This window comes from Zeus faber (genome assembly GCF_960531495.2).
Source record: "Zeus faber genome assembly, chromosome: 4".
In the NCBI taxonomy this organism is placed as follows: domain Eukaryota; kingdom Metazoa; phylum Chordata; class Actinopteri; order Zeiformes; family Zeidae; genus Zeus; species Zeus faber.
In genome coordinates this window covers 15235936-15248955 of record NC_137191.1, presented here as the reverse complement: position 1 = coordinate 15248955, position 13020 = coordinate 15235936, and the positions used below count along the sequence as shown (strand labels likewise).

The 13020-nt window shown below is 42.1% G+C and overlaps 1 protein-coding gene across 1 annotated transcript; it reads left to right on the top strand.

Annotated features, from left to right (window-relative positions):
• Positions 1–34: 34 nt before the first annotated feature.
• On the top strand, positions 35–11665 carry mnd1 (meiotic nuclear divisions 1 homolog). Its single transcript, XM_079998533.1, has 8 exons — positions 35–133; positions 1411–1476; positions 4289–4346; positions 5471–5619; positions 6304–6378; positions 6584–6698; positions 9679–9723; positions 10476–11665. The coding sequence occupies exons 1-8, from the start codon at positions 131–133 to the stop codon at positions 10580–10582; spliced, it is 618 nt and encodes a 205-aa protein (XP_079854659.1). The 5' UTR covers positions 35–130; the 3' UTR covers positions 10583–11665.
• Positions 11666–13020: the final 1355 nt, after the last annotated feature.

The window sequence follows — 13020 nt, the reverse complement described above, 5'->3', positions numbered from 1 at the left end:
TTCCACCACTGCGGGGCGGGGCTTCCGCGGGAAATTCAGTTGTCGCGGTGCCGTTCCAGCTCCAGGAGCGGCGCCGCAGCCGCCAAGGTACAAGACTAGCCGCCTGGGTGGACGCAGGTTACACGGGAAAATGGTGAGAAATCACAGTTCGTTACATTCATTTACTGCGGCGTGAATGAGCGACGCAACAGTGAGTAGCGAACCCAAGCGACCTGTAACGTTTTCCTCGTTCACGAAACGTGAACGTCATCCTAAAGGTGCCGTGTGTGGAACTTACGGGGCGGACTCGGCAGAAGTGGAATGTGATATTCATAAGTGTGTTTTGAATTAGTGTACAGTATAATCCCGTGAAAATTACAAATCGTTGTGTTGGCGTCATTTTAGCATGAGACGTTTTCAGCTACGCGGGGAGCGGGTGCGCCATGTTTCTTCTACAGCAGCCCAGAACGGACAAACCAAACACAGGTGATCCAGTGATGGCCGTTCCCGAGATTCGCGGCCACCGTCTTTCGGAGGCCGATATCTTGCGCCGCCATGCAACCCCACCGCTAGATGCCGCTAAATTCTACACACTGCACTAAGTGATATCTTAGATATTCTTTAGCCGCTTGGACACATACACAGGTACTTAATGTCAATCTGTCCATCGCCTGATGTCACCTGGAAACAGACTCGACCAGGTGACGTCATGATATGTCCTGTGTCAGGACTAGATGACGTCGTTAGAGTCCTGTGTCAGGACTAGATGACGTCGTTAGAGTCCTGTGTCAGGACTAGATGACGTCGTTAGAGTCCTGTGTCAGGACTAGATGATGTTGTCCGGACTAGATGACATCGTTAGAGTCCTGTGTCAGGACTAGATGACATCGTTAGAGTCCTGTGTCAGGACTAGATGATATCGTCCGGACTAGATGACGTCGTTAGAGTCCTGTGCCAGGACTAGATGATGTCGTTGGAGTCCTGTGTCAGGACTAGATGATGTTGTCCAGACTAGATGACATCGTTAGAGTCCTGTGTCAGGACTAGATGACATCGTTAGAGTCCTGTGTCAGGACTAGATGATATCGTCCGGACTAGATGACGTCGTTAGAGTCCTGTGCCAGGACTAGATGATGTCGTTGGAGTCCTGTGTCAGGACTAGATGACGTCGTTAGAGTCCTGTGTCAGGACTAGATGATATCGTCCGGACTAGATGACATCGTTAGAGTCCTGTGTCAGCACTAGATGATATCGTCCGGACTAGATGATATCGTCCGGACTAGATGACGTCGTTAGAGTCCTGTGCCAGGACTAGATGATGTCGTTGGAGTCCTGTGTCAGGGCTAGATGACGTCGTTAGAGACTTGTGTCAGCGCTACTTCACGTCCTATTCTATAACACTGATTTATACTGTTCTCTTTCTCTTTACAGTCAAAAAAGAAAGGACTCAGTTTGGAGGAGAAGAGAAGTCGCATGATGGAGATTTTCTTTGAAACGGCAAGTTGTCCTGATGTCTTATTGGCAAACTTATGAAGTAATTCATAGGTGAAATTAATAGAATTACTTCCTGGCCAAGCTCCTGAACTCTGTCTTGATGGTCCCTCTTCTCTGTTTAACAGCATTTCCCACAAATCCCATATAAACCGTAGAAACTCAAATACAGTGTAATATGGAAATGCTTGTGCACATACATTTGGGTCTCTGAGGGGCCTACTAACACAGAAAATAGAGAGAAATAACATGTGCGGTCAGACCCCCCTAAGCATGTGAACTGCTCTGTTGATTTCACAGACCAGAAAAAAATGTTTTACAAGAGGAACTATTAGCAACTGTACGTGACCACACTCTAGACAAGGGAGATGTATTTAAAAATATATATTTTGCTGTGTTTCTTTCAAAAAAAGATATGCGGTAGGTTCACTATCAGTTGCGCAAAAAAAAACGGTTTGTTTTTATTGTAGATGTTGTTTGTTTTATTTATATTTATTTTCTGACATTTGCTAATTGAATTGAGTGAAACAAAAAAAGCTCCGTGCGGTGTCCCCCACAAGCTTGAAGCACGTCCAAGAAAAGTCTGAACAAACTTTTAAATTAGGCCTTGTAGATCTAATGAGGGAAGATTCAACAACTGGATTGCTTTTTTTTTCCCCATCTCAAATTTGTTCAGAAGCAGAATCTGGTCGACTAATGAGGTGAAATACGAAAGTTTACGTAATTCATACAACGGGCTCACAGAACTGGGGCAAACAGTTCCGGAGAGGGCGTGAAGGGGTAATTTAAAGACTAGCACGCAAATGGTGCGACTAAAAAAAAAAAATAAATAAATAAATAAATAAATAAAGAACGCTTTGTTTACTATAGTAAACAAAGCTCTAACCCACCTGTTAAAAGAAAATCAGTATTGAAAATGTCTTCTCATTGAGTAGGTAGTTGTATAGCAGGCTAAAAAGGTTTTTCAATTGTTATTTTTCACTAAAATAATCTTTGTCGTGTGACAGGTTATATTAAACTAACACTATGTAACTTTTTTTACCTTTAAAATAACAGCTTCAAATTCCTTTTGATGGTGCACTGACTTGTAATCTGGAGAATGGCACCTCTTTCATTCTCATGCACTATTTAATTTCTGTGTTCGGGTATGAAACAGTGGGAAAATTGCGTTACGCTTTACGGCACTACGTCACTCCCTTGATGTTTGGCTCCGGTAATTACCTTTTTTTTTCCAGGTAAAATGTGTATTAAAAAACCCTGATATATTATAAACTTGTTGGTCAGAATGTCCGGTAATAATGCTCATACAAATCGTAGCCACGCTAACTTCCCGACGGCACAGATAAGACAAGCCTGTGGTGCGCATGGCACGCGCTGGTCCTCATTGCACCACAGGGTTTGTTTCACCCTCTGACGCGATTGGTCAGGCTGAGCACATCTGGTACCTACACCAGCTGCAGGGGAGTGATCTCAATGCCCTCTGTCCCTGGGGAGAGAGGCTCCGGGGGAGCCGTGGACTGAGTGCTCACTGAAGCGGCGAGGTCCGTGCAAGGGGCTCTGTAACCTAGGATTACATTATATTTGCATTTGTTACATAGACTGTTATTGAAACGTGACGATAATATTATGATATGGATCATATGGTTAAAATGTGTCCAGTAAAATAAATTATTTTCGGACACTGGACCGAATTTTACGACGTAAACGTACATTTGCAATCAGAAACTGTAAGGCATCAGCTGTCGGCCAAATTGTTATTTAAAACACCGATATCGGCCCAGAATTTCACAATCCCCAATTATATGACATTTTGGAAACTGCGTCTCAGTTACGTTACCAGATTTATTTTATTAAAAAGGAATTATTAAACAAATTTTAAAAAACGGACTGAGTTCCCTTTCAAAAATATTTGAATATAAACCAATTCAAACAGCTTTCAATAGTTATTACACCCACTGTTATGAGCCTCACGCCACCCAGTGCACAATTTTGAAAAAATGCCAAGAATTTATTTTCATGTGACGCAGAGAATTAAAGTCCTAGTCTAGGTGATTGTCCTCCCTGAGTGCTGATTTCAACCAAGAAAGAAACATTATTATTATTATTACTAGGATTGATGTTTCATTGGAGAACAGTCCTATATTTCAGTTTACACCAAAAAACATCTTCTAGTAAGCAGTACCTCTTTAATATACTTGAAAGTAGTCCTGAGTAATCCAAGAGATTTTGTTATGTACTTTTACATTTTAAACCAGAGTTTTCTCTGTAAGGAATAACAGTTTTCTTTTTTTTCTTTTTTTTTGCTATTTAATTGCAGAGCCAGATACAGGCCAAGAAATCCTCCATCTTGGGGTCTAATGTGGTTTGGACAAGCTCTAATATTGCTCTTGTTTGTGATGCGGCTGGTTAACATAATTAACTCCCCTGAGTTCCCTGGATCCCAATGCCAAACACGCGGAAACGGAACGGACAATATCGAGTAGGGCCGCGGGGATATTGACAAAATCTAATATAAAAACACTTTTGATGAATACATCGGTATTGATTTTTTGGCGATAATTTGGGGGCTGACTACTGGTGCTTTCAATAGTAATGTGGATATTATGACCAAGCAATTAGAGACCACGTAAACCTAGAACAGTCTATGAAGTTCAGAATGTTGCAATATTTTACTGTAATGTAGCCCTAAAAACATTTAAATATATCACGATATTAAAATAACTACAATCCCAGTTGATCTCTTCTCATATCATGTCAATATTATAACAATATAATATGGAGTGCTTCTTCATACCTTGCTGTCTCTGTCTTTTTATAGAAAGATGTATTTCAGCTTAAGGACATCGAGAAAATTGCCCCAAAGACCAAAGGCATAAGTAAGTAGTCAGAGAAAGTGGGTAGTTTGACGGTTGTGAAACCTTGAATAACCAGAATTTCATTAAAATGACTGACACAGAGATCACACAGAGCAGTGCCTGGGGGGAAACCGACCTGCCAGGGTGGTGAATGGAACAGGCATTATGGTCACATGACTACTCCATTGTCATAGCAACAAAGAGAAATCACTACTTACCTTATGTATTTTATTTTAATTTTTTTACCCAGCAGAAATAGGAACAGCTTTAGTTCTGCCGGCAACAGTAACTCCATACTGTCTGAGGTTTAGTTCTTTGGCGAAGCTGAAAAACATTTCTCCAAATATACAATAGACTCTTCCATTACCAGAGTCTGCAAAATATATGGTTCGCTTCTACTGAGGAGAACATAACCCGCCAGTGTTTAGACACACAAGAGGGACTGAGACACTTAATGAAAAGCACATGTTTTGAACCCCCTGCTCGGGAACCCAGAAGCAATTAAGAGATTTGGGCTAAGGGGAAGCTATAGATCTGTATTATGTCCAGTTATACAAATGGTAAAGGAGACCATTGTTAGGATTCAAACAAAGAAAAACATGGGAAAACAGAACTGGGGAATGTGTGAGGCACGTGTCCATGGAAATGTCAATGAGTTATGCTGGAGTCTAGATTTCATCGTCCTCGCTGCTCAGCGCTTGTGCTCAGCATGGTTCAGCCCTCAACATAAACACACCCCGTCTCCCAGCGAACACACTGAGGGAGTATTTGATTTCACTCCCTTTCAGATGTAAGTACGTGTTGCGGTATTCCTTCCTCAACCCAGGAGTAAAGAGATACTAATCATTCACTTGGATGAGTGTGAAGTGAAGTGTACATTTGGGCTGCACGCTTGTTGTTTGGATCTTTCAAAGGGGTGTTTTGGCCACACTAGAAATTAAATAATGCAATGGTGTGCGAACAGTTTCTACCTTCTCCACTCCGGTGAAATTCCATCCCTCACAACAGAGGGACTTCTGGCTATACAATGTACTACTCTGAGGGTCTCCGGAGCTGGGTAATGCTTATCCATTGGAACTGAAGTGCAATAATAATAATAATTATTATTATTATTATAATAATAATAATAAATTTGCTCTCTCAAGCGCCCATGTCTGTGAAGGAGGTTCTGCAGAGCCTGGTGGACGACAACATGGTGGACAGCGAGCGAGTCGGCACGTCCAACTATTACTGGAGCTTCCCCAGCAAAACCCTGCACGCTCGCAAACGCAAACTGGAGGAATTGGAAATACAGGTGACCAAACTGGTTCTTATCTGAGAACCTAGTGTAGATCCTGCCCAAGTAAACAGAAAAGGATACAGAGCGTAATTCTTAATCTGGTGTCGCGAATGCCACTGGTGCCTAACCTCCGCCGAGCTAAATGTGGTTGTGTCAAACCATGCATGTTCCTGACGAAGGTTCCTTCAAATTGTTATGGTAACCGTGAAATGTGAGAATCCTAATTTACAAACTGTACCTTGCTCTTGGCAGCTCTTTGTCAGATAATTGATATAGCTGCCAGCAATGTCACCTTATTATTCCCCATCTGGCACTGACTCACTGATGTCCAACACTGTATTGTGAACAGATGGTGTGCGGGCGGCGACAACTGCCCGTCATCGTTGTTCACTTCCGTTCAGTTCCAACACTCTCAAATGAGATTTTCTGGAATTTAACACAGACGGCCATAATGAACAGCATCATGGCTGTCTAAAGCATGAACACCAAATTCTAACCATAGGCTGTATATTTGAGAGAGGGCTCTTGTTTACTGCCTTCATAACTGGATGGTTGTTCTCTGTGCTGCACTACCTTTGCATTTTCTGTGCGTCATTGTGCATGTCATTGAATCTCAAATTAGAAAAAGAAACATAAAATGTTAATTCAAGGGCACGTTGTACTACAGCGAAAATCTGATGTTAAACTCTGACTCTCCAGCATTCTGAAGCAAAGCAGCGTGAAGCCACCCTGCAGCAAGGCATCGAAAAAGCCAAAGTCGGACGACAGGATACAGTAAGAACACGTGCGCACTCACCCTGGAACCCTGAACTTTTCTTGCAATTTTTATCCTTAAAGAGTAGTTTAATTCTACTGTGTGTGTGTGTGTGTGTGTGTGTGTGTGTGTGTGTGTGTGTGTGTGTGTGTGTGTGTGTGTGTGTGTGTGTGTGTGTGTGTGTGTGTGTGTGTGTGTGTGTGTGTGTGTGTGTGTGTGTTCCAGAATGAGCGGAGCTCTTTGCTGAAGGAGCTGCAGGCTCTCAAAGAGGAGCGATCCCAACTCACAGCCGAGTTGGAGAAATACCGAGAATGTGACCCCGAAGTGATTCAGGAGATGAGTGAGTGTTTTTTGTTTATTTTATTTTTGTTGATCTTCAACCACTGCTAAAGGAGGGAAGCGTTCTAGCGACAGATTTTAAGATACTTGGTCAGTACGTCTGTGATTAAAGCAGAGCGTCGTCCAGGACACGGTTCAGATAAGAAGCAGTTCCTGTAGGAATGACAACCACACAGTGTTATTATATGGGATCAAACTGTAAAACTCTGACAATGGTTTGCTGCATTATCGCATAAAAAAAACCAAAAACAAATTGAACAACATATTCTAAATGTTAACATTTTCTACATGCACAAGACAAAACAATGATCCTTATCGTAGGAGTCTCTGAGCATAAGTCTAAGCGCACATCCATCTCACAACCTGAGCAGACATGCTGAAACGGAATGTTACCAAACCATCCGGCCAACATTCAGGGATGCAGACAAATCGTTAGAAATGGGTAAATGTTTTTAATGATATAAATATTGTTTGCCGCTGTGCCCCCTCGTATCTGATTGCGTTTAAATCGCCGCCTCAGTTTTCTCTTTGAAGCCGGTTGCTTTGTCTGACTGTGCTCCCTGACATCGGACCGCTCTCCTTAAGAGCGGTTGGATTAACAGCTTTTAATGACCTAGGGGACGCATATCAGCTATCAGGGAAGAAAAACAAAAAAAGGGTTCCACAACAGTTTTGCCATCTATTTCAAAGGCTGGGTCCTTTATTTAAGTGCTGCGTCATCCAAACTCTGTAACCTGTCTGTAACCTTCATCACGCTGTTCAAGTGACTCGTTAAGGTCACCGCAGGTAATCTGCGTCCATGAGGTCAGACCCATAAATAGCCATCATGTGCTTCTAATGTCCACTTATTGTGCACAGTTTAGTGTGTGTGTGTGTGTGTGTGTGTGTGTGTGTGTGTGTGTGTGTGTGTGTGTGTGTGTGTGTGTGTGTGTGTGTGTGTGTGTGTGTGTGTGTGTGTGTGTGTGTGTGTGTGTGTGTGTGTGTGTGTGAATCTATGGCGGATAATTTGATACCATATCACGCGGCAGTTTACTCACCGTGTAAACAGCTCGAGATGCAACACTGGAGAATCTTTCGCAGTGCTCCTTTAAACATTAATATGCCAGATGGATTACTAATTTCGACTAAAGTGTGAATTAAATGTGCGATGGGTGAGAGGAGTGAGAAACCATACCTTCCTAACAGGTTGTGGTGGGTTCATTTTAAGGAACTGGACTGTTACAGCGTTAACACTTTCCCTCTTTTTAATATGTCCCCATGACTTATCGCTGGAACGGCTTCAAGGAAGAGCTTAAATATAGTTTAGAAGATGATGAATAGTTTCACATAATGATAAATCTGCAAACACTGCACTGGGTATTTCTTCGAATGATCCAAAATCAATCAAACATGGGTTGTTTTCAGCCGGAGCATATAAGATGTCTTCGATAACTGTTTAAGATAACTGTTTTAAGTGTTAAGTAGCTAGTTTTTAGGTTTTGGTTTGGCATTCTGGAGCTGCATTTCCCCTGAGCTTTCAGAGCTGAGTCCACAGCTGCATCTCAGTCCCATGCCCCTTTTCAACTTCAGCTTAATTGGGGTGGGGGGGGGGTCGTAATTGGGTTGTCGAGTACAGCGAATGCGGATTTCACAGATAGACCAAAATGGAGACCCAAATATTCAAACCATATGTATTGCTCCCCAACGCCTCTGAGCAGCCCTCGATACAAGACGGTGGTGCGCACACATGTACGTCCAGCCTCACGACTGATAAACATCTCCCCCATTACAGTGTTCTCTGCGTCGCTCTGCGGTGTTTTGTCTACGCCAGGCTCGGTTCAGGCCACGTAGAATGGGCTCAGACCTGTTATCCCCCTTCCATTAACGCAGCTGTGGACACACTGTCCAGGGGTTTGCTCTGTCCTGGAGGCAGGAGGCTCACTTAGGTTTTATGTTAAAGTCAGTGTGGCCGTTTCACCTACCACGCCACCCAAGTGGCGTTTTCAGGGACCTCCAGCGCAGAGACACAGACGACAGGGTTTCAGACACAGTTTATTGTAGAGAGTCTGCTAGTTGAAATAAGCCCCAGGAGCAGATGGACACGTGTCATGACAAGGGCTCCTCTCCTGAGTGTGTGTGGGGATGGGGGCTTTACCTGTTGCTCGTTAGACCAACCAACGAACAGCAGGTATGCAGCCACTCTGATCCTGGGCCCCCAATTACATAGACCCAGGTCAAGTGTGGCTGCTCAAACCACCCCATCCCCACATCACAGTCAGGCAGATGTTTATTTTTCTCTGATCATTATACTCATGAACTCATGTCCTACGGTAATGCTTGTTTCTTCAGGCTCAGTTAACAGTTGGTTATTTTAAACCTGTGTCCAGTCAGTGGGATTAAGCCAATGCCGAACTTGAAACAAAGGGCTGTTCAAGCCTCGCTGTACATTTTGTTTACTTGCCCCCCTCCTCTTGGCTCCACTTGAAGCCACACGTAGGTAAACAGATCTGTTTGAAAAGCCCGGTAATGTTTATGGTTATTTGTATTCCAGCTGATGTTTGCCCACCAAATAAGTAGACTGATGATCTTTACTGCTGTTGTAGGTTGGACAGACATTTCAGAGGAATTTCCAAATACAATTTAAGGGAACTGAATATACCTGTTCTCCAAGATATCCTGTTTTTGTACGGGGGGGGGGGTGCATGGGAGATTTCTCACTCTTATTGCCTTTGTCGCAAGAATTTGGGGACATTAAAATGTGGTCATGGGCCAAAAAAGGCTGAGAACCCTGGTGTTATATTAATGCATGGAATTCTGCAAGAAGTAGCTGAGAATTACATTTTAGAAGTGATTTTGTTTATGAACATCTTCAAGATCGTGTGTGTGTGTGTGTGTGTGTGTGTGTGTGTGTGTGTGTGTGTGTGTGTGTGTGTGTGTGTGTGTGTGTGTGTGTGTGTGTGTGTGTGTGTGTGTGTAAAACATTTATTTTTAATTTCTTCCAGAAAAGTCAAACGTCATCGCAAAACAAGCCGTTGACAGGTGGACAGGTGAGTCGGCTCATTTTCCAAAATACCATTTACGCATGTAACGTGAGGAGGCTGCCAGATGGTATTTTAATTACCAGGTTACGTTGGTAGGGAAGTGTAGAAGCTCTTCACAAACTCATTAATACCATCACGCACGTTCCTTTCACAGCCACACCTCATTTTTTGTGTTCCTCACAAAAAAAGTCACAAGTCACAGAGTCACAGTCACAGTCAGCCACTGTTGGGAATACTATTGTGGTGGTATTGCAGCGGTGCCTGAAGTGACACTTTTTGGTTTCAAGCCTTTCAATCAACATCAGTCTGCATAGAAACAGGTTATTTTTTATTTATATCATATAACTTTAAAACGGACAACCACAAAAGGGCTGAAGAAGGAAGAAGATGGAATGCATGGTCACTGTCCACAAACCAGTTATGTCAAGTGAATGACCTGAGCTTTGCTGTGCTTAATTTTAGTCACACACAGTCTCTTTAAAGATCTGTATCAGACCCAGTTTTTTTTTTTTTCTTTTTTGTACGCGATAAGTTTGCATTGCATCCTGTCAGTATATCAGTTCAAATAGAAGTGCACGCTGTCAAATGTTCCTGGATGTCCAACGTCGTCGTAGACGTCCCCCCCCCCCCCCGGGAAAGTAAAATTGAATTGTATTTAATACATTCTTGTCTAAACTAATACTGTGATCATTTATTGAATCAAAATGCTTCAAAACCTTCCCTCTCTTTAAAGCGTGATTTTGATTTCTCTCTTTCAGACAATATTTTTTCCATCAAGTCATGGGCGAAGAAGAAGTTTTCCTTTGACAACAGTCAAATCGATAAAGCGTTAGGGATTCCTGAGGACTTTGACTACATGGACTGACCAGCAGCCTTTCCACCTGGTGATTGTCCGCCACACTGAGTTGTTAAAGTCTTTTATATTATGTATAAAGTTTATTTCATTGATATTACTTCATGTTCAGGGAATTACCGGTGAAAACAAATATTTCTTAAATATGGATAAATTCAATTCATATTTAAGCCATGTGAATATCCTTGAAAAATGAAGTATATCTATCAATACCTCAAAGGCCACCACCGGTATTTCATGTTTTTATTTCGCACTCACTGTAATATATCAAATTCCAAATAGCTGATTTTAGCACTAAAAGTTCAGTATTTCAAGCTGTCGCTACGATACTTGACATATGGTTATCCAAGCTGGTGCAACCACTCGCCGTGTAAAATAAACTATTTCTTTATACTTGTTCTGCCTCTTTGTGACTACAGCCTTTTGACGATGGATCCAGTGAGCGAGACCACGTTCTATTCTATATTTACCTCAAAACTTTCGATTGAGAGATTGTTTTTGCTTTCGTTCTCTGTTGCTGACACGTTCTCGTAGCCTAATGCTGTTGTTTATCGCTGGCTGCCATGGTGTTGCTAATATGCGGCATTAAATGACTGACTTCTCCATCTGAAGAACACTAACCTTAAAACAGAATGGGGGGAGGGTGTCTTTTGATTGGGTTGGAAATTAAATGTGGATATGTTGCTTGGCAGCTCTGAGAGATAAGGAAGAACTGGCAAACTTAACGAGCACTGACTTAACGTGTTTGCCTGAAAAACCAATTATGCACAAACAAGCAAAGATTCTGACGACTCTAACACTCGCACGGAAAAGTGAGTGAGGACCAAGCGGATGATTCAGAGTGAATTGCTTTTAGAGTTGTTTTCCTCCTATTGGATTTAGTTTCTCTTTTGTTAGTTCCAGAAAAAAACAAAAACCCATCCGTGCTTAGTGCATCTGCTGTTGAAGCATCATGAGAGCTCGCCGCTCTCACCTGCCTTTCACCTGGACTCACAATGGCGTAAAGGCCTAGAATAGATGGAAAACAATGGGAACGCCGCTCGTGGACATGTTCAGCAAATATTGAAAGTGCCTTACACATGTGTACATTTACTTTACTGCTGTGTAGCAACATTTGGAATACTCTTTCTTATGATTAAAACAAAGTATTTTTCTGATTACGGAGTATTTTCATTTATTTACGCCCATGTGTGCTTGTGGTTGTCCCATATGCTTCAATTTGCCAATTAACTGGACGCCTGCCAAGCAATGAGTAAATGCACCTGGATGCTTTTAGCTGCAAAGTCCTCCACTGTGCATTACGGGTATATTCATTGCAGACATTAGGGCTGCTGTTATAATGACATGTTTAAAGATTGTCTCACACTGAAGGTATGCAGTCAAACTAGACACACAATAACTAGAATTTGAGGTGTTACTACACTATGGCCTTGCTGAGTGTGCTAATGCTGGTAGAATAAAGCAGGCTTTGTCAACATGCCATTTCCTAGACTGCTGTTTGCCCTATGCCTTGACGTTTTCGTCCAAATCACCACAAACCAAACAGAACGTGGCAATTTATTGAGTCATACAATATTTGGAACTGCATAACACGTATTTTACTGTAGATACTCCCTTGTGCTACAACAAAACAAGCTGCTCTAATTTTCCAAATGACAGTACCCTGCAGTAGTCATTTATATGTAGAATCAGTACTTGGAGGGAAAATAACAAATCCAAAGTACATTGTAATACCGTATCTATGTACTTAAGTATATTCAGTTTCAGAGACTTTTGACTTTCACCCTACTACATTTCAAAGCAAATATATACTTTTCACCCGACACAGTTGTTACTTGAGTTTACTTTTTTTTTTATCAGAATTTATATATGTAAAAACAAGGCAAAGCAAAAAGTAGATCAGGGACTGGATCTATCGCATCAGTGATTCATTAGATATGACGTCTACGCTGTAAGTTGTGATGGGGATCTGCGTGACTTTATGGTGTCGTGTAAGCTCTTATATCAGGGCAGAGGGTAGAAATGTCAATGTGGTACTTTTACTTTGGTAACTTTGTGCCAGGGTATTTGTATTTTTGCTCAAGTTAAAGGTCTCCTTCTCTGACCACCGTCAGGGCTCGAGCAGAGCTGAACTAGTATCTTCATTATTGAGCAGACAGACATATACTCAGACGTGATCGCCAGAGACACACAAATAGAACCCATAAGTCCTTCTATACCACCTAATATAGCATTTACACAACGGATCCATTAAAGTGATCCATGAAACCGTCTGTGTTGGGTAGCTAATACGGCAAATCCCATAATTCCGTAAAACAAAAAAAAAAATCCAACAGTTTACCCCTATCTTCACTCTAAGAGGATCACTTTCTTGGTCAATTAATGCCACGGACACACCACAGGACGTTCAAAGTCGTCAGGTCGCTGTACAGTTCACGCCACACAACTTT